Source organism: Myotis yumanensis, unplaced genomic scaffold (genome assembly GCF_028538775.1).
Source record: "Myotis yumanensis isolate MYYU_CA2020_CCGP unplaced genomic scaffold, mMyoYum1.0.hap1 SCAF_12, whole genome shotgun sequence".
Taxonomy (NCBI): domain Eukaryota; kingdom Metazoa; phylum Chordata; class Mammalia; order Chiroptera; family Vespertilionidae; genus Myotis; species Myotis yumanensis.
In genome coordinates this window covers 60,092,339-60,118,746 of record NW_027223763.1, presented here as the reverse complement: position 1 = coordinate 60,118,746, position 26,408 = coordinate 60,092,339, and the positions used below count along the sequence as shown (strand labels likewise).

Below are 26,408 nucleotides of genomic sequence, written 5' to 3'. Positions count from 1 at the left end.
GTGTGGAGCCTTTACTATGTGGCACCTGCTGTGATGAGCACGAGTAATCCAGTGGAGAACAAAAACAGACATGGAGCTCACCTTCATGGGACTGATTCTAAAAGGGAAAATATTAAAAAAAAAAAAAAAGGCCCACTGAGGGATATGAGATACAAAATGCTGACCTAGCATTGCCAATCCTATATGCTGACAATGCTGATTCATGGGACAAGGACAGCATCAGAAGCCAAAGCAGGAAATGTAATCTGTTGTATATTTCCTCCTCCCTCAGTGGCCAACCTAGGACTATCCTCTAGTGTCCTATACAAATCACCTCTCCCCATCCTAATCAGTGGAATGTTCCTACTTCCCATTTAAACCACTGTGCTCTCTTTAGTCCAGCTCATAACCTTGAACCTACTTTTGTCATATAATTTGACATTATTCTCCCTTGTGGCTCCTAATAGTAAAAGTAATGATAATAGAGTTAATACATATGCTCACTAAGTACGAAACATTGGTCTAAGCACTTTATATGTATTAACTTTTTTAATCCTCACAACAACCCTCTGAATTAGTTACAATTATCATCACCATTTTACACATGAGAAAAAATAAAGCATAGAGAGATTAAGTAACTTGTCAGAAAAGTCACATAGCTAATAAGTTACAAAAATAAGGAAATGAACCCAAGCAGTCTGGGCCTGAATTTTATGTTCTTAAACTATATGACATCACTTCTCATGCTACATTACTTCTTCTAAACTGTTTAGAAGGCAAAATGTTGTTTCTTAACTGTCTCTAGGCAATTTCACTGCCATTCCCTCCATTTGGGGGAATATCTATTATTCTGAATTTTTTTCTGCTATCCCAAATATTTCAAGGTCCTGGGAATTATTCAAATAAATAATCAAAATGCATTGCTTCCAAAATATGAGCTTCCATTACCAGAGTTTTTACCTAAAAAGCATTTGACAAAATCCAGCATTCACATATGATAAAAACTCTTAGCAAAGTGGGAACAGAGGAAACATATCTCAACATAATAAAGGCCATATATGACAAACCCATAGCTAATACCATGATCAAAGGGGGGAAATTAATAGTGTTTCCCTTAATATGAGGAACAAGACAGGTATGTCCACTTTCACCATTATTTTTCCACATAGTACTGGAAGTTCTGGCCACAACAATCAGACAAGAAGAAGAAATACAAGGCATCCGAATTGGAAAGGGGGAAGTAAAACTGTCATTATTTGCAGATGACATGATACTGTATATAGAGAACCCTAAAATTCTACCAAAAAACTACTAGAACAGATAAATGAATTCAGTAAGGTAGCAGAATCCTTTATAATAAAAGCCTAATATGCTAAGTGTCCAGTTGTCTGGGCATCCGTTCAACCAATCAAAGTATAATATGCTAATGATATGCTAAGACCACTCAACCGCTCACTGATGTACACTGACCACAAGAGGCAGACGGTCGACTGGTCGCCCAGTCACTATGACGTGCACTGGCCACCAGGGGGCAGATGCTCCAACTGGTAGGTTAGCTTGCTGCTGGGACTGAGCAAGATGGGCCAGACATGCCCTGGAGCCCTCTCGTGGTCCCTTCCCAGCTGGCCAACCTCCAGTGTCCCTCCCTGGCCCCAATCGTGCACTGGTGGGGTCCCTTGGCCTGGCCTGCACCCTCTTGCAATCCGGGATCCCTCGGGGGATGTCAGAGAGCCAGTTTCAGCCCGATCCTACAGGCCAGGCCAAGGGACCCCACTGGTGCATGAATTCGTGCACCGAGCCTCTAGTACAAAATAAATATCCAGAAATCAGTTGCATTTTTATGCATCAATAATGAACTATCAGAAAGGAAAACTAATAAAACAATCCCATTTACAGTTGCCACAAAATATAACAATAAAATGCCTAGGTATCAATGTAAGCATGCTAATGTGTCTCTTGAAGCCAGTGTGGAGGGGTGTTTCTCTCTGGGCTGCCAGCCTCAGCACTTCATCAATGTCTGAGATCCTTACTTTCCTACAGGACAATGATATTGGGATAATTACCTGGCAACCAGTGGTGAAGGTAAACGTACTTTGAATTTAAATCTCAGGATTGTTTTTCTTGAGGAATTTATTTAACCCCACCCCCCTTAATATTTCAGGGATTATGTTAAGACACAGTAAAGAGAGGGAGAGGGAGATGATTTTTGTGTCTGGTTAAGAGGTTCTAGAGTTTCTTTCCTTTTAGATTCCAGATTTCAGCCTTTTATCTCGTCTTCCCATAGGCATTAAGGTCTATTGATCTTTAACCAGGAGAGCGATGTCGAATGATTTTGTTTATTACAGGTAAATATATTGAAAGAAAAAGGAGACATTATTTCATACTTCTTGCTAATTTTTGAAATAGAAGTCAGTGATTCAAATCATTCCTCACCCACCCTTTCTAAATTCTAAGACATTAAAATGAATGTCAATTAAATTTTGGATTAATATCTAATCACTGGCATCTATGTTTTGGATCACAATTATGACAAAATAATTATACTTTTAAATTTGTTTTTTACAGGCCTTATATGCTTCTGGGTCCTTGGCACAGTGAATTTAGACACATCTCACAGGACTTAGTGAGAGGTTATGGTAGTGGACGGGTTATGGTTGTTACTTGACTGTTGAGCCAAATTGCTTGTCTGTCTCTATCTGTTGCCAAGGCACTGGCCAGAAAAACCACCCCTTACTTTATACACTGGTATCGGCATATGAAATCTTCCCAGTGACCCGTTTGATAATGTGATATGCAGGTGGGCAATTACCAGCCAGAGTAAACCAGGAGCCATGTGGCTATGATGCAGCTAAATGGTGCAGTATTTGCTTAATGTTTATATATGAGAAGTGAGAGTGGAAGCCTGTATGAGGGGTAAGGCTCTGTACAAATTTACATCAAAACAATACTTAGGAAGCAAGATGGCGGCGATATAGGCAGACGCGTCCCAGGTCTTGTCCCGGAGCAAACGGAGTAAGCAGCTGAAACTAATAACACCCACCCCGAATTGGCAAATTTACTCAGCTGGTGAGACGGCTTGCAGCCTGGAAGGGCAGACCTCCCCTGGAAAGGTTAAAAACCAGGGATCTGGGCAGGAAAGTTTGCCAGACCTGAGCCCAGAGGGTCGGAGGGAGACCGCATGGCAGACAGCCGCGTCTCTTGGGACAGACACAGACCCTGACCAGGGTAAGGAGTTCCGCGGGTTTGCTGGCGCCAGGAGATTTGAGATTTGGATTTTGTGATTGCGGAGAACTGAGACTAAAGGGGGCATCCTGAGGAACTGATCAGACCGTGCAGTGCCCATAAGAGAGGAGCGTTTCCCAGACCATGCAGTGCTGGTAAGAGGAGCGTTTCCCAGACCGGTAAGAGGAGCGTTTCCGCGGCCGGCCGGCGTTTGTCTGTTTCTTTGTTTTCACTGAACCCTGCTCATAGGACAGTTCGGATACAGACACTCACCTGTGCTGAAGAGAGGGTGAAGGTGCAGACGAGGGGAATCTGGGGAGAGGCTGAGGAAAGAGGGGGAGCCGGAGGAGGTGGCAGCGAATTGAGTGCTGAGACCCCCCTGGGCCCAGGACTGGGGCAGCCATTCCTCCAGAGGGTGGAATTCCTCCCCCCAGCCCCCCAGGCAAGGAGCACAGCCACACCCAGATTCCACCCTGTATGAGATAAAGGACTAAAACAAGCTGATTAGTCCCTGGGAGTTACCAGGGTCTGGCCTATAGAGGGATTTTCAGTCCCACCAACAACACAGAGCAGGGTAAGGATTAAAAAAGGATAGAGAAGCTGTATAGCCTCAGAGGCCAACCCAAAAACACTGCCACCCAGAGGTTGAGCCACAAACTGACTCTTAGGGGAATACAAATTAAGGCAGACTGGATCACAAATACGGCCTGCTTTAAAATCAGGACTGTGATTTACAACACGGAGGAACAGTGTAATGCAGGCAACACTCTCCTAAATACCTGGCAGGACCAAGGCGAACCAGGCTGAAGAGTAGAAGAACCGAAAGACCATCACTACTGCAAATTTTTTCTTTTTCTTTTTCTTTTTAATTTTTTCACCTTTTTACTAAGAAACCAATTTTTTTTTTCTCTTTTTCTTCTTTTTCCATCACCTGATTTTACCCTTTCAATTACCACATTTTTATTTTTAACCAGTATTATTACTCCTACCATTTTACCATTTTTTAAAGTGCCATTTTATTTTCTCTTTATTTTCTTTTGGGATTAGTGTTCTCCATTCTATTTTCATCGTTCCTTTAGCATTAATTTTCCCTATCTCAATTCCACCTCTTTGCTAAAACCCTCTTCCTTACTTTTCCCCTTTTGGTGTCCTGTTTCTCTTACCCTATTCCTGCTCCAGACTTTCCCAATTCCCTCTTTTTACCCCCTGTCTAATTCCACCCTACTTATATATCCTATTTCCAATCTACTGCTCTAAATCCTTATACACCTATTCTTTATCCTTCTTCACTTTCCAACCATTTTTTTTTCTCTCTTATCTTTCTATTGTTTTCTTGATTGTTGAATATATTGGGCTTTTTTTTTTTTTTTTTTTTTTTTTTTAATTTGTTTGTTTGTTTTGTTTTGTGTTTTTTCTTCTTTTTTAGGACTGGTTGTGAGGTTGTTTTTCTTTTTCTTTTTCTTTTTTTTTTCTGCTGGTTTTTCCCTTCCCTCCCCCACCCCACCCCAGCTATTTTTGTGCTTCTGTTTTCCCTTACCCCTCTGGATATTATTGGTGGTTTGTAGTTTGCATTCATCTCCAGGGATCTGTTGCTGGAATTTGTTGAGATTAGTGGCAGTTCTATTGGAGTTTGCTCCTCATACGGGGAGTCTCTTCCCCACTTCTACTTCATTCTCTTTTTTCGCTCTCTTTTTTTCCCCCCTCTTTTTTCCCAATTCTATTTTTGCACTCCTTTTTTGTTTGTTTTTTTCTTATTTTTCTTTTCTGTTCTCTCTTTTATCTTCTTCTCTTCTTTCTCCCTTATCCCCTAATTCTCTTAATTCGGGTGGTCACCTTTATTTGGAGTTATTAATATTGTGAATATACTTGTGTTCAGTGCCTGGTACGTTGTGCCTTGCTCTGTTGTATTTTGTGCCTTTAAATCAACGCAGCAGATCCAAGCAACAGCAGCCCCCTGATCACCGCAGCCTCCTGATCACCACAGCCTCCTGATCACCACACCCTCTGTCTGTGGAACAGCAACTGTACGTGAAGCCTCCCCCCACCAGCCAGAAGAGCCAACACAGCTGTGAACAACACCCACCAGAGGAGCTGCTGCCAACTGGAAAGCAGCTGCTACCGCAACCGTCTGAGCAGCAACCACAACCCAAGGAGCCCCTGCCACCCAGGGAGCAGCCACTGAACACCTCAACACCTACATATGTCAGCGAGATCAAACATGGGTAGGCAAAGAAACCCCCAAAGGAAAGAAAAGGAGGACTCGCCAGAAAAGCAGCTAAGTGAGACAGAGATATGCAACATGACGGAAAAAGAATTCAGAATAAGGTTCCTAGAGTACATGCACCACATGTTCAAGAAGCAAGAAGAAACAGATGAAAAACTCAACTACTTATGCAAGAAGCTAGAAGAAACAGATGAAAAAATCAACAACTTAAGTAAGTCCCAAGAAGAAATGAAGAGTGACATAGCTTCAATAAAAAACTCCATTGAAAGTATCAACAGTAGACTGGGAGAAGCGGAGGACCGAATTAGTGAATTAGAAGACAAGGAAGCAAAACACACTCAAACTGTACGGCAAATGGAGAAAAAAATTAAAAGACAGGAGGAGAGCCTAAGGGAGCTTTGGGACAACATGAAACGAAACAACATACGAATAATAGGGGTGCCAGAACAACAGAAAGATGAACATGGATTAGAAAACCTATTCGAAGAAATAATATCAGAAAACTTCCCTGAGGTGGGGAAGAAAAAAGTCACACAAGCCCAGAGAGTCCCAAACAAGGTGAACCCGAAAAGACCCACACCAAGACACATCATAATTACCATGGCAAATGTTCAGGATAAAGAGAGAATCTTACAGGCTGCAAGAGAGAGACGGAAAGTAACATACAAGGGATCTCCCATTAGATTATCAAATGATTTCTCAACAGAAACACATCAGGCCAGAAAAGAATGGACGGAAATCTACAAAGTGATGCAAAGCAAAGGACTGAATCCAAGAATACTCTATCCAGCAAGGCTATCATTCAAAATTGAAGGGGAAATAAGAAGCTTCACAGACAAAAAAGGGCTAAGGGAGTTTATCACCACCAAGCCAGCCATGCAAGAAATGCTAAAGGGACTGGTGTAAAAAGAAGAAATATCAAGCTCAGAAAGAAAACAGCCACACACACACACACAAAAAGAAATGGCTACAAACAAATACCTTTCAATAATAACTTTAAATGTAAATGGACTAAATGCTCCAACCAAAAGACATCGAGTGGCTGAATGGATAAAAAAACATGACCCATACATCTGCTGTCTACAAGAGACCCACCTCATTAGAAGGGACTCACACAGACTGAAAGTGAAGGGATGGAAAAATATCTTTCACGCAAATGGAAAGGAAAAGAAAGCTGGGGTAGCAATACTTATATCTGACAAAGTACATCTCAAAGTGAAGGCCATAACCAGAGATAAGGAAGGCCACTTCATAATACTAAAGGGATCAATACAACAAGAAGATATAACCCTGGTAAACATATATGCACCCAATGCAGGAGCACCCACATACATAAGAAAACTTCTGGAAGATATCAGGGGAGAGATCGACAACAATACAATCATAGTAGGGGACTTTAATACACCACTGACATCACTGGATAAATCCGCTAGACAAAAACTCAGCAAAGAAACAGCAATCCTAAATGACTCACTAGATCAGATGGACTTAATTGACATCTTCAGAACACTTCACCCCACAGCTGCGGAATATACATTCCTCTCAGGTGCTCATGGGACATATTCAAAAATAGACCACATATTGGGTCACAAGCAAAGTCTCCACAAATTCAAGAAGATTGAAATCATAAAAAGCTTCTTCACAGACCACGATGGCATAATGTTAGAAATAAACTACAATAAAAACAACCCAAAATACTCAAACACTTGGAAGCTGAATAGCATGTTATTAAATATTGATTGGGTTACCGATGACATCAAAGAAGAAATTAAAAACATCCTGGACACTAATGACAATGAAAACACAACAATCCAAAACCTCTGGGACACAATGAAAGCAGTCCTGAGAGGGAAGTTTATAGCTCTACAGGCCTATCTCAAAAAACAAGAAAAAATGGTAGTCAATCATCTAACTCTACAACTCAAAGAATTAGAAAGAGAGCAACAAGAACACCCCAGAGTGAGCAGAAGGAAGGAGATAATAAAGATTAGAGCAGAAATCAATGAAATAGAGACCAAAAAAACAATACAGAAAATCAATGAAACCAAGAGCTGGTTCTTTGAAAGGATAAACAAGATTGACAAACCCCTAGCCAGGCTCACCAAGAAGCAAAGAGAGAGGTCCCAAATAAACCAAATCAGAAATGATAGAGGCGAAATAACAACAGACCCCACAGAAATACAAATGATTGTTAAACAATACTACGAGCAACTCTACTCCAACAAACTGGACAACCTGGAGGAAATGGACAAATTCCTAGAAAAATACAACATTCCAAAACTCAATCAGGAAGAATCTAAAAACCTCAATAGGCCAATAACTATGGAAGAAATTGAAGCAGTCATCAGAAAGCTTCCAGCAAACAAAAGCCCAGGGCCAGACGGCTTCACAGGGGAGTTCTACCAAACATTCAAGGAAGAACTAAAACCTACCCTCCTCAGACTACTACAAAAAATTCAAGAGGAAGGAACGCTTCCAAGCTCATTCTATGAAGCCAGCATCACCCTAATACCAAAACCAGGTAAAGACATCACAATGAAAGAGAATTACAGGCCAATATCCCTCATGAACATAGATGCCAAAATCCTCAACAAAATCTTAGCAAATCGGATCCAGCAGTACATCAGAAGGATCATACACCATGACCAAGTAGGATTCATCCCAGAGATGCAAGGATGGTACAACATCCGTAAATCAATAAATGTGATACATCACATAAACAAATTGAAAGAAAAAAACCACATGGTCATATCAATTGATGCAGAAAAAGCATTCGACAAAATCCAACACCCATTTTTGATAAAAACTCTCAGAAAGGTGGGAATAGAAGGATCATACCTCAACATAATAAAAGCCATATATGACAGGCCCACTGCCAACATCATACTCAATGGACAAAAACTAACACCATTTCCCCTAAGAACAGGAACAAGACAGGGATGCCCACTCTCACCACTCCTGTTCAACATAGTACTGGAAGTATTAGCCATTGCAATTAGGCAAGAAGAAGGAATAAAAGGCATCCAAATTGGAAAAGAGGAAGTAAAACTGTCCTTATTTGCAGATGACATGATATTATACATACAAAACCCTAGAGACTCCATCAAAAAGCTACTAGACTTAATACATGAATTTGGCAATGTAGCAGGATACAAAATTAACCCCAAGAAATCTGAGGCATTTCTATACACCAACAGTGAACTTTCAGAAAGGGAGATCAGAAAAACAATCCCATTTACCATCGCACCAAAAAAATTAAGATACCTAGGAATAAACTTAACTAAAGAGGTTAAAGACCTCTACTCAGAAAACTACAGGACGTTGAAAAAAGAGATAGAGGAAGACATAAACAGATGGAAGAACATACCATGTTCTTGGATTGGTAGAATCAACATCATTAAAATGTCCATACTACCCAAAGCAATCTATACATTCAACGCACTTCCCATTAAAATACCAATGGCCTTCTTCAAAGATCTAGAACGAACTCTCCAAAAATTCATCTGGAATAAAAAAAGACCCCGAATAGCTGCAACGATCCTGAGAAAGAACAAAGTAGGTGGGATCTCAATGCCAGATATCAAGCTGTATTACAAAGCCACTGTTCTCAAAACTGCCTGGTACTGGCACAAGAACAGACATATAGATCAGTGGAATAGAATAGAGAGTCCAGAAATTAGCCCGAACCAATATGCTCAATTAATTTTTGACAAAGGAGGCATGAACATACAATGGAGCCAAGATAGTCTCTTCAATAAATGGTGTTGGGAAAATTGGACAGACATATGCAAGAAAATGAAACTAGACCACCAACTTACACCATACACAAGAATAAACTCAAAATGGATAAAGGACTTAAATGTACGACAGGAAACCATAAAAATTCTAGAAGAATACAAAGGCAACAAAATCTCAGACATATGCCAAAACAATTTCTTCACTGATACAGCTCCTAGGGCAGTTGAAACTAAAGAGAAACTGAACAAATGGGACTACATCAAAATAAAAAGCTTCTGCACAGCAAAAGAAACCATCAACAAAACAACAAGAAAACCCACCTCGTGGGAAAACATATTTGCCAACGTCATATCGGATAAGGGCTTAATCTCCAAAATTTATAGGGAACTCTTACAACTTAACAAAAAGAAGATAAACAATCCAATCAAAAAATGGGCAAAGGATCTAAATAGACACCTTTCAAAAGAGGACATTCAGAAAGCCAAGAGACATATGAAAACATGCTCAAAGTCACTAATCATCCGAGAGATGCAAATCAAAACAACAATGAGGTACCATCTCACACCTGTCAGAATGGCCATCATCAACAAATCAACAAACGACAAGTGCTGGAGAGGATGTGGAGAAAAAGGAACACTTGTGCACTGCTGGTGGGAATGCAGACTGGTGCAGCCACTATGGAAGGCAGTATGGAGGTTCCTCAAAAAATTGGAAATGGAACTCCCATTTGACCCTGTGATCCCACTACTAGGAATATATCCCAAGAAACCAGAAACACCTATCAGAAAGGATATATGCACCCAGATGTTCATAGCAGCACAATTCACCATAGCTAAGATCTGGAAACAGCCTAAGTGCCCATCAGTAGATGAATGGATTAGAAAACTGTGGTACATCTACACGATGGAATACTATGCTGCTGTTAAAAAGAAGGAACTCCTACCATTTGCAACATCATGGATGGAACTGGAGAGCATTATGCTAAGTGAAACAAGCCAGTCAATGAAGGAAAAATACCACATGATCTCACTCATTCATGGATAATAAAGACCATTACAAACTTTTGAACAATAATAGATACAGAGGCAGAGCTGCCTCAAACTGATTGTCAAACTGCAGTGGGAAGGCCAGAGAGAGTTGGGGGGCAGGAGGGAGGGGAGTAAGAGATCAACCGAAGGACTTGTATGCATGCATATAAGCATAACTAATGGACATAAGACACTGGGGGGTAAGGGAGGGTAGTGGTTTGTCAAGGGCGGGGGGGGGAAAAAGGATACTTATGTAATACCCTTTGTAATACTTTAAGAGGAAAATAAAAAATAAAAAATAAAAAAATAAAAAAATAAAAATAAAAAAAAAAAAAAAAAACAATACTTAGTAGTCAAGGAAATTATTTCTCAATCAGTGGCTTTCAAGGGTCAAAGGAAGTGAGACGATTTAAGAATTTGTGAATGATTTATGGCATTAAAAATGCTTTCTAAATGGACTGTATGTTTTATTACATGAGAGATGAGGCATTTTCAAAACATAGCAAATAGATAGCAAAATTCACATATAGAATTGGGGTTTCCACCAGGGAGGACAACAGATATTAATGGCAACATCCATTATTAATTATTGATCAATTAATCAATGATTTGCCATAATTATGGAAGGACATAATTATAGAAGAACAGTTTAAATTATATAAAGAGCTGAATTATACAGTTCTTTTTTATGCAAAAACATATCTCTCTTATGCCCTGGCCTGGTGGATGTTCTGCTTTCATGATGAAGAGGAGGTCTGTGTTGCACACCAAAGCCCCAACTTGAGACCCTTCGCAATGCATTTTAGGAATTCTTTTAAATATTCCTTGAGAATTACTGGGTATGCTATGGATTAGTCTTTTTTACTTTTTTTTACTTTTAATTTCTTTATTGATTAAGGTATTACATATGTGTCCCCACCCCCCATTACCCCCCCTCATGCCCTTACCCCCTGTTGTCTGTGTCCAATGATTAGGCTTATATGCATGCATACAAGTCCTTTGGTTGATCTCTCCCCCTTACCCCCACCCTCCCCTATCTTCCCTCTGAGGTTTGACGTTCTGATCGATGATTCTCTGTCTCTGGATCTGTTTTTGTTCATCAGTTTATATTGTTCATTATATTCCATAAGTGAGTGAGATCATGTGATATTTATCTTTCTCTGACTGGCTTGTTTCACTTAGCATAATGCTCTCCGGTTCCATCCATTCTGTTGCAAATGGCAAGAGTTCCTCCTTTTTTACCACAGCATAGTATTCCATTGTGTAGATGTACCACAGTTTTTTAATCTACTGTCTGCTGATGGGCACTTAGGCTATTTCCAAATCTTAGCTATGGTGAATTGTGCTGCTATGATCATAGGGGTGCATATATCCTTTCTGATTGGTGTTTCTAGTTTCTTGGGATATATTCCTAGAAGTGGGATCACTGGGTCAAATGGGAGTTCCATTTTTAGTTTTTTGAGGAAACGCCATACTGTTCTCCACAGTGGCTGCACCAGTCTGCATTCCCACCAGCAGTGCACAAGGGTTCCTTTTTCTCCACATCGTCGCCAGCACTTGTCGTTTGTTGATTTGTTGAAGATAGCCATTCTGACAGGTGTGAGATGGTACCGCATTGTCATTTTGATTTGCATCTCTCAGATGATTAGTGACTTTGAGCATGTTTTCATATATGTCTCTTGGCCTTTTTTCTGTCTTCTTTCGAAAAGTATCTATTTAGGTCCATTGCCCATTTTTTGATTGGGTTGTTTTTCTTCCTTTTGTTAAGTTGTAAGAGTTCACTGTAAATGTTGGAGATTAAACCCTTGTCAGTGATAACATTGGCAAATATGTTCTCCCATGCAGTGGGCTTTCTTGTTTTGTTGATGGTTTCTTTTGCTGTACAAAAGCTTTTTATTTTTATATAGTCCCATTTGTTTATTTTCTCTTTAATTTTCACTGCCCTAGGAGCAGTACCAGTGAAGAAATTGCTTCGGCATATGTCTGAGATTTTGCTGCCTGTGGATTCCTCTAGTATTTTTATGGTTTCCTGTCTTATGTTTAAGTCCTTTATCCATTTTTAGTTTATTTTTTTGTATGGTGTAAGTTGGTGGTCTCATGTCATTTTTTTGCATGTATCTGTCCAATTTTCCCAACACCATTTATTGAAGAGACTGTCTTGACTCCATTGTATGATCGTACCTCCTTTGTTGAATATTATTTGAGCATAGTGGTTCGGGTCCATTTCTGGGTTCTCTATTCTATTCCATTGATCTATATGTCTGTTCTTGTGCCAGTACCAGGATGTTTTGAGAACAGTGGCTTTGTAATACAGCTTGATATCTAATATTGAGATCCCACCTACTTTGTTCTTCTTTCTCAGGATTGCTGCAGCTATTCGGGGTCTTTTTTTATTCCAGATGAATTTTTGGAGAGTTCGTTCTAGGTCTGTGAACTATGCTGTTGGTATTTTAATGGGGCGTGCATTGAATCTATAGATTGCTTTGGGTAGTATGGACATTTTGATTATGTTGATTCTAACAATCCATGAATACAGTATGTTCTTCCAAATGTTTATGTCTTCCTCTATCTCTTTTTTCAGTGTCCTGTAGTTTTCTGCGTATAGGTCTTTTACCTCCTTAGTTAAGTTTATTCCTAGGTATCTTAATTTTTTTGGTGCTATGGTAAAATGGGATTACTTTTTAGTCTCTCTTTCTGTAAGTTCATTATTGGTATATAGAAATGCCATAGATTTCTTGGCATTGATTTTGTATCCTGCTACATTGCCAAATTCATTTATTAAGTCTATTAATTTTTTGATGGAGTCTTTAGGGTTTTCTATGTACGGTATCATGTCATCTGCAAAGAAGGACAGTTTTACTTCTTCTTTTCCAATTTGGATGCCTTTTATTTCTTCTTCTTGTCTGATTGCAATGGCTAGTACCTCCAGTACTATGTCAAATAGGAGTGGTGAGAGTGGGCATCCCTGCCTTCTTCCTGTTCTTAGGGGAAATGGTTTAGTTTTTGCCCATTGAGTATGATGTTGGCTGTGGGTTTGTCATATATAGCTTTTATTATGTTGAGATATGATCCTTCTTTTCCCACCTTGCTAAGAGTTTTTATCAACAAAGGGTGTTGGATTTTGTCAAATGTTTTTTCTGCGTCAATTGATATGACTATGTGATTTTTATCTCTCAATTTATTTATGTGATGTATCATGTATATTGACTTGCAGATATTGTACCATCCTTGCATCCCCGGGATAAATCCTACTTGGTCATGGTGTATGATCTTTCTGATGTATTGCTGGATCCGATTTGCTAGAATTTTGTTGAGGATTTTGGCATCTATGTTCATGAGGGATATTGGCCTGTAATTCTCTTTCATTGTGTTGTCTTTATCTGGTTTTGGTATTAGGGTGATGCTGGCTTCATAGAATGAGCTTGGAAATGTTCCTTCCTCTTGAATTTTTTGGAATCGTCTGAAGAGAATAGGTTTTAGTCCTTCCTTGAATGTTTGGTAAAACTCCCCTGTGAAGCCATCTGGCCCCAGGCTTTTGTTTGCTGGTTTTTGATGACTGCTTCAATTTCTTCCATAGTTATCAGCCTATTGAGATTTTTGGAAGGTTGTATTTTTCTAGAAATATGTCCATTTTCTCCAGGTTGTCTAGTTTGTTAGAAGAGAGTTGTTGATAGTATTTTTTAACAATCTTTTGGATTTCTGTGGGGTCTGTTTTTATTTCGCCTCTTTCATTTCTGATTTTGGGGGGTTTTTTTGGTCCTCTCTCTTTGCTTCTTGGTGAGCCTGGCTAGAGGTTCATCAATCTTGTTTATCCTTTCAAAGAACCATCTCTTGGTTTCCTTGATCTTTTGTTTTTTTGAGTGGTTTGTTTTTTTTGTTTGTTTGTGTTTTTTTTTGGTCTCTATGTTATTCATTTCTGCTCTGATCTTTATATCTCCTTCCTTCTGCTTACTCTGGGCTTTTCTTGTTGCTCTCCTTCTAATTCTTTGAGTTGTAGAGTTAGATGATTTACTACCATTTTTTCTTGTTTTTTGAGGTAGTCCTGTATAGCTATAAACTTCCCTCTCAAGACTGCTTTCATTGTGCTCCATAGATTTTAGATTGTTGTGTTTTTATTGTCATTAGTTTCCAGGATGTTTTTAATTTCTTCTTTGATCTCTTTCATAACCCAATCCTTGTATAATAGCATGCTATTCAGCTTCCAAGAGTTTGAATTTTTTGGATTGTTTTTATTGTAGTTTATTTCTAATATTATGCCACTGTGGTCTGAGAAGATGGTTGATATGATTTCAATCTTCTTGAATTTGGGGAGACTTTGCTTGTGACCCAATATGTGGTCTATTTTTGAAAATGTCCCATGTGCACTTGAGAACGTATATTCTCTGGCTTTGGGGTGAAATGTTCTGAAGATGTTAATTAAGTCCATCTGATCTAGTGAGTCATTTAGGATTGCTGTTTCTTTGCTGATTTTTTGTCTAGAGGATTTATCCAGTGATGTCAGTGGTGTATTAAAGTCCCCTACTATGATTGTATTGTTGTCGATCTCTCCTTTGATATCTTCCAGGAGTTTTTTTTTATGTATTTAGGTGCTCCTGCATTGGGTGCATATATGTTTATCAGGGTTATATCCTCTTATTGTATCAATCCCTTTAGTATTATGAAGTGGCCTTCCTTATCTCTTGTTATGGCCTTCACTTTGAGGTCTATTTTGTCCGATATAAGTATTGCTACCCCAGCTTTTTTTTCATTTCCATTTGCCTGAAAGATATTTTTCCATCCCTTCACTTTCAGTCTGTGTGAGTCCCTTGTTCTGAGGAGGGTCTCTTGTAGACAGCTTATATATGGGTCATGTTTTTTAAGCTATGGATTAGTCTTAACAGATCTTTCCTATAGTTGGCACAACCTTTTTACTGACCACCACGAATTGGGCTTCCAAAAGTATGATGTGTTGGTGTGTTTAAAATTAAGGGGGTTACAAAGCAAAATGCATAATAAGAATACCAAGATCAAGCCTTAAAGTCACATTGTTGTTTTTTTAAGAGACTGTCTTCTGTAACACCCGAGGGGTTAGATTAAACTTGCCAGATGTTCAATGGCCCTGAAAATAAATTCATAGCACCAAGGCCAACCAAAAGCCAGGTAATTAGCTAAATAATCTAGTGGTTAGAAACTGTACGGTCTACAGACAGTTGAATTGTTTCTTTGTCACCTTCACTGTTTATATTCCAATGTAATTAAAACCCCATTAAAATTGAATTCCTAACATAATCAGCAGCCCATTGGCAGGACTGTGGGGCTGCTTCAACATGTAATTAGTGAGGCTAAGTCAGGTGAGGGTCAGGAATTATCAGTAGATGTGGGTAAGCCCCTGAAAATGAGCTAGCCTATGTCACATTTCTCATCTCTTACAGTGGGGCTACAGGAAAGGCAAGTGGGGGGCGGGGGATGTTTTAATGGCCTCAGCTGCCATTTGTGTACCTAAATTTATGTTGTAACCTGATGTGTATTCATGTCTGCAAATTACACTTGAAAGAAAAATAACAATGTCAACTGCTGCTGACATTAAACAGTGGGAGATTTTGTACAGGATTTCAGACTTTTCTCTGCACTCAGATTTTTCTTTGTAGCGTCTATGTACAAGGCATTTCTTTTCATTTATTGTATCTCATGACCCTCCTTGCTTGTGAGAGAAAAAGGAAGTCAATGGGATAGATATTTTTTTGTCCTTTCAAACCAAAAGGCAGGCTTGGATTTTTTTTTCTTTCTAGTATTTTCTTTAAATATGTTTTTTAAATGAAACTCTTAGCTGGTGATAGTTTGCTCCTCTAAAGCCCACCACCCTTTTCATTCTGTTTCTTCATGTTCTGTGGCATCACTTCCAGCTCATAATTATTTGTCTCCCATTTAGCCACAAGGTGTAAATTTGCTAACTGAAAAGGCGTGCTCTAACAGTTCACCTCAACGTGCGTCCAAAGGCTGAGCTGGCTGCACTGGATAATTTCCCTTGGGGATTGTTCTGTGTAATGTGGGGCCATTTGTTGAGCTGTCTGATGTGGAAGAAGAGAAAATGAAAGGGCCTGCCAGACAGAAACAGGATCATGCAGTGCCTTTGAGAGCAAAGAAGGAAATCAAAGGGCAATTTCAGGTCCACTCCAGTTCCCCAAGCATGTGCCTGGGAACTAGAGAATCGGGATTTTTTTATATTAGTGCTTTTGGAAGAGTCACTAAGAGAAAGCCCCAAACCAGGAGGCAGTGGCCAATTTAGTAATGTTCATGGGCTGTGCTCAGAAATTACCACCAAGTCAGAATACTTCTGTAGGTGCCTGGGAGTTACTAATTCTTCAAGGGTCTACAAAAATGTTTGGAACTAGAAGAAAAAATATACATTGATATTGACTCTAAACTCCAAAAAAGTATCTACAAGATAATTAAACATTTAATTGAATGTCTACAAAATGTTCATTATCAACTTAAGTGTTAAATGTAGTCTTCTTAAAAATGACATGGGAAAACAAATTGTGAATTGATCTTTCTTACTTTTCAAGGCTTTGAGCATGCCGATCATAAATTCAAAGAATTGCACGTAGCCAGTAATTTGAAATGCAAAAGTATAAAAATCCCTTTTTTTTTTTTCTTTTGCACAAAAATGTATATTTTAGATGGAATGTGGGGGCCACTTAATGTTCTTTGTATGACGTGTGTGGTAGGACTAAAAAAGAGAGCCTAGGGCCGCGGCAGATATTTCCACTTTTAGCATGAACAACTTGAAGGAGTGGGGGTAGGAGAGAAGATGGATTATCTGAATTCCATGTGTGATGAGCCTAGTCCAGTGGTCGGCAAACTCATTAGTCAACAGAGCCAAATATCAACAGTACAACGATTGAAATTTCTTTTGAGAGCCAAATTTTTTAAACTTAAACTATATAGGTAGGTACATTGTTATTAACTTAATTAGGGTACACCTAAGGCTTAGGAAGAGCCACATTCAAGGGGCCAAGGAGCCACATGTGGCTCGCGAGCCGCAGTTTGCCGACCACTGGCCTAGTCTAATTCAGTGACCTTACCTGTTCAGGCTCTATTTATTCTTGTTGACCACACCTGGGGCAGTGAATGTTGGCTCCCTCCAAGAGACATGGAAAATACCACTTCCTTGTAATCTTATTCCCGGCAGTAACACTTGGGAATAATCCTTACAGAGTTTTTTTCTTTACATATCCTAAAGTATCATTATTTGTTTTCAAAATGAGATAGAAGTAAGATTTGCTTTTTTTTTTTACTTAATATAGCTTAGATATTTTTTTTCATGTCAATACATGTATGCTCACTCCATTTGTTTTAATGACCACATGGTATTCCACTTTGCAGCTGGGCCCTAATTGATTTAAGTGCCTTCTATTGCTGGGCAGTTAGGTTGTCCACTCAACTTTGATCTTTCAGGACATGTACCATATGCCTAAACAAACCATTATCTTGGCTAGAAATATACATGCTTTGCCCCTTGTTTTGGCATAATCCTTCCCAAGGAGCAGAAAGAAAACCTCACAAATATTTCCCTGTACTGATGATTGTTACTAAATGTGAAACCTGTATGTGCTTCATCGTTTGTTTATTTGTCTCTGTTTTTGTCTCTTTCTCTTACACAGTCATCTACAGTCAGGGACAAGGATGAACCGACTCTGCCGGTAGGAAGCAGTGGCCCTGTCTGTATGTGCCTGTGGAAGGGGGGGGTGGGGGTGGTGGTGGTATGAACAAGGGGCTCATGTGCTCAACAAATCATCCTCTCCCTTGAAATACTATGCTGTGTGTGATTGTGTGCGCGCGCTCTGGCCTGCACTTAGTGTCAACTGAATTCTGACATTCATTGACAAATTATCTCTGGGGCTGCTTCAGAAAGTCTCAGTTCTCTCTTTCATTTGGCATGAACTTTTATAGGAGCTGAAAGAGTGAGATAGTCCCACATTACATTCCAAGGAATGTTGAGCTGATATTTGGGGACATTGTGGGGAGGCATCTAATGCTTGATGTCTGTTTCCTTTATGTATCTGCATGCACCTAGTTTTTGGCTGGAAATTTCTTTGGGTTCCATAAAAAGAAAAACTGCATGAGATCTATATATCCAGTATGTGCCTAATGCCCAAAAGAATGCTTTCAGTTCTTTTATAGCTATAATCCTTTGCTAATGAAGATCTTTGCAGCAGAGTTCTGCCAGTTTCTCAGAATAAGAACCATAGTCATAGTGGTCATGACCGATTATTAACAACAAGCACATGTTTCAGTTCCTGTCCAATTAGCACATCACATTTTATGTGTGAAGCATGACAAGGAAATGACCTTCAGAGTTTTTGTCTTTACATTTCAAATCTATTCAAATCTCTTCACCTTGCCTCTAAAATATTTTGAACCTTAACCATCTAAATCAAATAACACAATGCATTAAAAAATGTTACAGATTTTTAAGGCAGAAGGGCATAGGAATGAAGATTCATACGGCCCCATCCTTCCTCCTCTAATGCTTAAAACCAAGATTTATGACACTCACGGAGAGCCCATAGGATATGCCAGATCCAGTATTGGGCTAGCGGTGTAGACCCAGACTCTTCCCTTGAGGAGCCCATGATCTGGCTCATCACTGAGACACCGGTAATCCCCTCTGATTCTTCTCCAAACCCTGTAGAGCTGGGAACATAATTTCTAGTAGAATATCAATTATAATAAAATCAGACTAAGAAATTCAGACATTTCCGTGTACTTCATACTGACATTTTACCCATACTTCAAGCTTACTATAGGTTTAATGTTTGTCTCCAACATACAGATTATGATTGTTAATAAGTATTCTTCAGAGTAAGGCTCCATGGGCAATAGTTCAGAAGCTGTCCAAGTTTACCAAGTTAACCTGATTTTTTTAAGCTTAGTAGTCTAATGTGTATCTTAAAACTCAAAAGGTGCTTTGGTCTGGGATGTAGCACTTTCCAAAATATTTGACCATGGAGTCTCTTATGGGACTTTTCTTGGGACGCACCCTGTGGATCCAGAGTTCAATGGAACATTTTGGAAAACCCTGCATTGTAGAGGATTGGAAGGCAGTGGGAAACGGTAATCTATTTTAACCAGACCCCAGAAAAATCTCATGTCAAGAATTTGGATCGAAAGTTCAATAAGAAATTCATTTCCGCACATTGTGTTGCCCTCTCTTAAATCTCTGTCTGTGAAGCTTGGTCTCTGGAGCGTCGTCCCCTGTGTTAACCAACACAAAATCAGTCCAAGAAGGAGAGGACAGTTCCTAATCAGGATAAAAGTTGTTTGCAATCCACTGTTTGGATATTTTTTTTTAGATTGTTTGTTTTTGAAGATTTTAACGAAGAGTTTGTTGGTAATCTCACCTCTAGAGGTTCATTGTTCCTCTCTTAACCTGCCAGTTTCATTTTATTTGCCCAAAGGTTCACTCTAGCAGGAGTTTATACAAAAGAAATCCTCCCTTTGAAGTTAGGAAGTTTCTCTGTAGATTTATAAGTGGTTCTCTCTCTTTAAATCTCACTTAACACAGACCATAGGGCTTCATGGACTAGAGCTGTGGTCCAGGGCAGAGAAGAGAAACACTGGGAGATGTGGGAGATGTTCTTTTGGGGAGAAGGGGGAAATACTAACACCTCTGTCATTTATTTTCTATGTTATTCTTCATAATATCCACTTTTTCAAGTGTTTTATAATATATATGCTCATTTTTTAATATAGATATGGATATAGATAGATACAGATACAGATGGATACATATACATACACATACATACTCAAAACATTTTACTGATAGGGTGCACAATCCAAACATTGTAGAGACCACCCACTGGTTCAGGTAACAAATTCTGAGAGAAGCAAACTTGAGATTCATTCCTCTACCCTCCGTTTCTCATCTGTGTAAATTGGACACCTCATTTCACTTCTCTATGACAGTTTCCTCATCTGTCTAAAGGAAATAATAACCCGACTGGTGTGGCTCAGTGGTTGAACGTCAACCTATGAACCAGGAGGTCACCATTCGATTCCTGGTCAAGACACTTGCCTGGCTTGCAGGCTCGATCTCCAGTAGGGGGTGTGCAGAAAGCAGCTGATCAATGATTCTCTTTCATCATCGATATTTCTCTCTCTCTCCCTCTCTCTCTCTCTCTCTCGCTCTGAAATCAATTAAAAAATATTTTAAAGGGAATAAAAACAGCGCCTAGTTCATTTAGTTCATTTTGTGAATGAAGCATATAGCACAATGACTAGCATTTACTAAGCTCTAAAAATAGTAGCAAATAAATTTATTTAATAGGAAAGGCTGTGAGAAAGCCATTCCTTTGGGGGATTTGAAATGTACCTTGGGAATCTTTGGTCAACAGTGTGTGATCATGTGACAGAAACAAGTGACCACCAGACAAGGGGAGGATCTTACCTATAATGCACTTGCCTTTGGTTTCTGAGAACTAACAGCATCTTTGTCTGGTTTCTCTGTTCAGGCCAAGCCACGTCTCCAGCGAGGTGGAAGCTCTGCCTCCCTCCACAACAGTCTCATGAGGAATAGCATCTTCCAGCTCATGATACACACCCTCGACCCACTCGCTGAAGGTAAACACCAGGCTTTAGTTTGGAAGCTTGTTTGGGGGGAAAGAGGACATACTTCTCTTCATAAAACATGTTGACGCTTCCGTCACACAAGCCTGCCAATGTCCTCATGCTTAGCATCTTCCAGAGGAAGCCCTGGTCCTCTGGTGTGCTTTATCTGCAATAGCTCCGTTCATAATCGGAGATGTATGTACCAGGCGTAGAATTGGACATCCATGTGCCTTTTGATTCTGTCTTTTGATTCCTCCAGCATAAATACACTTTGTTATGAGACAGAGAAGACAAAGAGGTTTTTCTCCCTTCCCGCTAGAGTGACAGTTCCCTTTCTCATCCTCCCTAAGTTCCATAATGAAGTTGTATGCTAAGATAAATTGTGCAGCTTTTAAAAAGAAGAGTGAGAGAACTCGTGACTTAGGAAGGCCAAGGGTAGTTTGGGGAACCGTGTTCACTGCTGCACATCGATATTGTACTGATTCCTTGGCAAGTGGAGCGTGGGGGTCCTCTCTAAAGTGCTTAGGATTAGTCACTGGGGCCCCAAAAGGCCTGATTCACCTCATTAGGAAATCATATGAACCATCCCAAAGACTCCAGTATTGAGTTCTTCCAGTTTTGCTCATTCACAATGAAGGCAGATACATTAAGTTTTTTAAATTGCCTAACTATCCTAAAAAATTAATTTTTCAGGTAGGTGGATATCTGATGTGTCAAATAAATATCAGAGTTAGGCCACTAGCGAGGGGGTCACATATAACCAAGTCTGTTCTCTCTTTGCCCATCGACCTTATAATTGGGCCTGATATTGCACAGGGACTACTAACCTGGGGAAACAGTCTCTGCTACTGAATAAACATGTGGGATGAGATTGTCAAATAATGTCACACAAGTCAGAGCTCAGACCCAATATGAAGCTTTGCTCAGTAATGTCCAGGGTACAGGCAATCAGAGATTCAGGTGAAGTAAAGAAAACTCTGGGATGTCAGGAGTGGCTCCCCAGGTCCTACCTCCCCTCACTGCCACACACCACTCCCCCAGAATAATAGGGGAGGATCAAGGGGCCACCACTCCCTGTGGAGTTTTTCAATGATGAAAAATTTTCCATTTTGTACCCTAGAGAGTTGTAGAGCTGACGTGATGTTTTCCAAGGAGCCCTGCTTCAGAGACCCTGAGTTCTAGATACTAGCCGGACACATCCTAAATATTACTACTCTATTTACCCTGAGGCCCACTTGACAAGGAAGTTAGACCCAGTCACTAGCCTTCTTCTCCTTCTCCCGGGCACACCCCAGAGAAGGAAGTGAAGGGATCACAGGTCAACGTCCTCCCAGCCACTAAGCCCTTGTGTGGCTTTGGGCAGGTTAGAGTCCGACTAGCATGTACTTGGTTTCTTCATCTGTAGTAATAGTCAGTGACCTCCGTTTAGCACTTCATAGTTGACAAACATTTTCACACCTACATTATGCTTTATAATAACAGTTCATAGCTAACATTATTATACTAATTTTATAAAATATCATACCATTAAAACATTTCTAATTTATCTACTGTTCTCTCTGCCAGCACTTTATTCCAAGCCATCTCCATTGCTTTCCTGGATTCTTACAGTAGCTGCCTAAATGACACTTCCTGACCACCTAGTATAAATGGACCCCCAACCCTCATCTCTCCATCTACCCTTTAATTTTTCTTTATTGCTCACATTATGATTGTGTGATTATTGGTTTACTGCCTGTCACCCCCAGGATACAGTAAGTTTCTCAAGAGCAGGAACTCTATTCTATTCACTACTTGTCCCCAAGATTTAGCAGAGCGCCTGGCATAGATTAGCTGCTGAGGCTCAGAAGGATTAAGCAATTTGGAAAATTCATGCTTTTAACCTATAGTCACACAATCAATTTCAAAGCCCTCTAAACCCCCACAGGTTTAAGATTGTATCTTGGTTATTTTGGGCCACTATCTTCTTCACCCATCTTTGTAGAGGGCCACATGAGGAAAGTAAAGAACTATTTTATCTGCTTCAACTCCCTTATGAGCAGGCAACTGAGTATATTTATTTTTGCCAAGCCAGTATTATGTAGTTATTAAGAGGACAGACTCCAGAGCTAGAGTCTCTGGGTCCAGATCCCAGCTCTGCATTTACTAGCTGTGTGATCTTGAACAAGTTACTTAACTTCTCTGTACTTCAGTTTCCTCATCTGTAAAATCAGTATAATAGAGTCATGTCTAATTACAAGATTATTATAAGTATTAAAGAGTGAATATACATAAAGCATTGAACACAGTGCCTAGCAGGCCATAAGTACCACATACAGGTTTAGAATTATTCTGTTTCATTATTTTGAAAAGTAATACAGCATATGATTTTTTAAAAAATTCAAAATATTCAAAAGGCTATGGTAAAAAAAAAAAAAAGTCTTTCTCATCCATTAACCTCCCAGTTTTCTTCAGCCCTTCAATTCTCCCCTTGAAGAAACCACAGCTACCAATTTCTTGGGATTCCTTCCAGAGATGTCCTATGTGTGTGTGTGCGTGTGTGTGTGTGTGTGTGTGTGTGACCTTGCCCACAGGTCTCAACAATCTAAATTTCTCTTTTGTTGTTGTTGTTTTTTGGGGGCGTTCAGTTTCTGGTAGAGCCATTTTTTTGTTTTGTTTTCTGAGGGAGGTTGTTTTGTTCCTGTGAGAAAGGAAAAAGTAAATCCGGGTTGTCTCGAAGCTGGGCCATCAGTGATTTCTGAAACACCTGGCCATTGTGGGTTGCGCTGCAGTTAAATGTTTGCTCCTGCTGTATCCATATGTGCCTCTGGATGCAGGCGCCCACTTTCAAGGTGAAACCACTCCCTGAAGGACATGGAGTGCTCTGATGGTGCGAATCCGAGAGGATGCTGAGCGCCATAATCAGTTCTGGACTTGAGTGATTAGAAAATATGGAAAGCACTTCAGTGCTTTAAAATTGCTCCACAGCACGCAGCCAAGGAAACAGATTGCTCTGGTATTTATCCCCCAAGTTCACAATCATTTTCCATTTCAAGAACCGCCAAAAAAAATTAACCCACAGCTCTCAGAAATCGTCATCTCTCTTTTGGTTTGCATCTGATCATTTGAATTCACATGTCCTTGTGCCAAACTGTCACTCTCCTTTAACAATGTACAGGCTGCTGGTTGCATCACCACGTTGACGGCATAAGCACTGCAGTGCTCCCCTGTGGTGTAAGGGACCATTCACTGGTGTTCTTGGTGTCCACCCAGCTGAGTAGTGCTTTGGCATCGTGGGGCGTACGGTCACTGTTCTTCAGAGGGAAGTTTCCAACTTCATTTGAAAACATCGTCTAGGACAAATGGGCTAGAGGAGAGCTGTATAAGGCCCAAGAAGTCATTTGGTCTGGCCCTGCCAACGCAACCACAGGCAGGACTCGAAATTCAATAAATCTAGAAGCTTTTTTCATAGCAACATAAATTTATATTAAGTGGATTATATTAGGCGAATGATGTTATAAATATTCAAATGGCCCTTGGCAGAAAAAAGGTTCCCTACCCCTGGACTAGAGAAAGACACTTCCCTTGGTCTCATCTGTGCTCCTCAGGGGGTTTTGTCTTCTCAACCCCAATGTTGAGCCCTTGCCAAAAGCTTTCATTGGTGGTTGGTTTGGCCTCTGAGCCTGAGTCACAAGACCTAGCAATGTTTGTGTTTCGGTTTGCTATTGATATGTAACAAAGCACCCAACACTTGGTGGCTTAAAACTACCACCATACTGTTCATTGCTCATGATTTCATGGGTCAGAAATTTGCGCAGAGATCAGTGGGGTGATTCTTCTGTTCCATGTGGTATCAACCAAGGTCCTTTGGTGTGATTCAGCTGGTAGATGGGCAGGTTAGAAGGTCCCAAAGGGCCTCACTGATGTGTCTGGCACCTTCGTAGGCACAGCTAGAAGGCTGGGCTCAGCTGCATCCTTCTGACTCTCCAGGTTGTCTCGGGTCTTTCCACATGGTTGGACTTCTGACATGGCAGCTAAGTGTTCCAAGAGCAAACCCTCCAATCTCAGGGGGGAGCTGAAATCATCTTTAATATAACCCAGTCTGTCTCAGGGACACACACCGCTGGTTGGCTCATCTGCTCACTATTCATTGGTGTGCTCTGGGCAGACCACATTGTGTGGGAGGGACAAAGCCACAGTCACCCTGCCTCGGGTGAAGGTTTAGTCTAAACAAGCCTGGAGCAATGGCTTTCTAGGGCTACATGATTCTGAACAGGACATTGTTCGTGAAAAGAGGAATCTCCTGAAGATTCATGTAAATTGTTGGAATAAAGATTTTGTTCTTTTTCTAAGAAAGCCCTGGAGAACTAGAATCATCAGTCTTTGAGATCACAGCATGACTATCTGAACTGATCTTTCTAATAAATTTACTGCCCCATATTGATTTTAACATATTCTCTAAACAAGCCATTATGTTTACCCAGGTGTACATCTTTATTAACCTAAAACAAGGACACTGGATGTAGCACTTTGGGCATGAGAAGTAGCTTCTACTATCAATTTGTCTCATAACAGTAGCACCAAGTAACATTTGCAGAAGCTTATTGCCCAGGCACTATGCTGAGTGCTCTGTGTAAACCTTCTCATTTAATCCTTACACTAGCCCTACCTACTCCATTTTTCAGAGAAGGACATTGATGTATAAAGAGGTTGTGTCTTGCCTCACTAAGTGACACAAGAAGTAAATGGCAGAGCCAAGAATGTGAACCCAGTATCTTTCTGATTCAAGGTCTGGGTTTATAGTTCTCATGCTACTCTGGTGCCTTGTGTGTCTTCATATCCAACTTAGTGTTCCTTGTTCTCCTGGTGTACACACCAGCATAAATACCAGGAGCCTGGAACTATCCCTGGACCAGTTATTCATTCAGTCTGTAACATGTGAATTTTCCGTACATAAGCCTTTGCAGCAAAACCTGTGGTAGCCTTAGCTCTCCCCTCACTTCCCCCGCACCCAGAACTGCAGCCCCCGCTCATGCGTCCCCCATGCACCTTCCTCTCATCACTTGGCTTTTGCTCAAGCACATGCAATGACTGTTGACCTGCCTGTCCTGGATGTCATGGGTACTAACCTACACAGGAAAAGGAATCCCATAGGCAACTTGCGCAGAGCCCAGTGACTGTGTGATGACAGTGGAAACATTGGTATGAGAACAGGATGGATAGAATAGTATTAGAGTTTGACCATGTAGCCTATGTGGTCCAAGTGTCAGACTGCCTTGCTCAGCCTCTTGTTATGAGACCTAGAGCAAGTTTCTCAACCTCACCGGGCCTCAGTTTTTCCACTTGTAAAATGGGATAATGATAGCACCACCAGCATAAGTTCATGATTACTATTACTCAGCCTTTTAGAGCCTTAGTTTCTTCATCTGTAAAAGGGAATAATGATAGTTCTACTATCAGAAGCTTGTGGTGAGTATTCAATACAATAATACCCAAAAAGTATATAATTACTTCTCAGTGACTAGTGGCAATGATTTTTCAGTTAAAATTGCATTCAGTTCATGCAATAAAATTCAATTGTAGTGGTTCAACTTAATACTTTTTTAAGACTTTGTTTTTAGAGCACTTTTAGGTTTACAACAGTG

The 26,408-nt window shown here is 40.2% G+C and overlaps 1 protein-coding gene across 12 annotated transcripts in view; it reads left to right on the top strand.

Moving 5' to 3' along the window:
• The window catches only part of SLC24A2 (solute carrier family 24 member 2), a 227,382-nt gene that overhangs the window by 119,321 nt on the left and 81,653 nt on the right, over positions 1–26,408 (top strand). For 10 of the 12 annotated variants that reach the window (XM_070431747.1, XM_070431746.1, XM_070431743.1 and 7 more), the window contains 2 exons: positions 17,835–17,873; positions 20,688–20,796. In XM_070431747.1, coding sequence (XP_070287848.1) covers positions 17,835–17,873; positions 20,688–20,796 — 148 coding nt within the window. The remainder of the gene's footprint in view (positions 1–17,834; positions 17,874–20,687; positions 20,797–26,408) is intronic. The other 2 variants (XM_070431745.1, XM_070431740.1) reach the window with 1 other exon arrangement.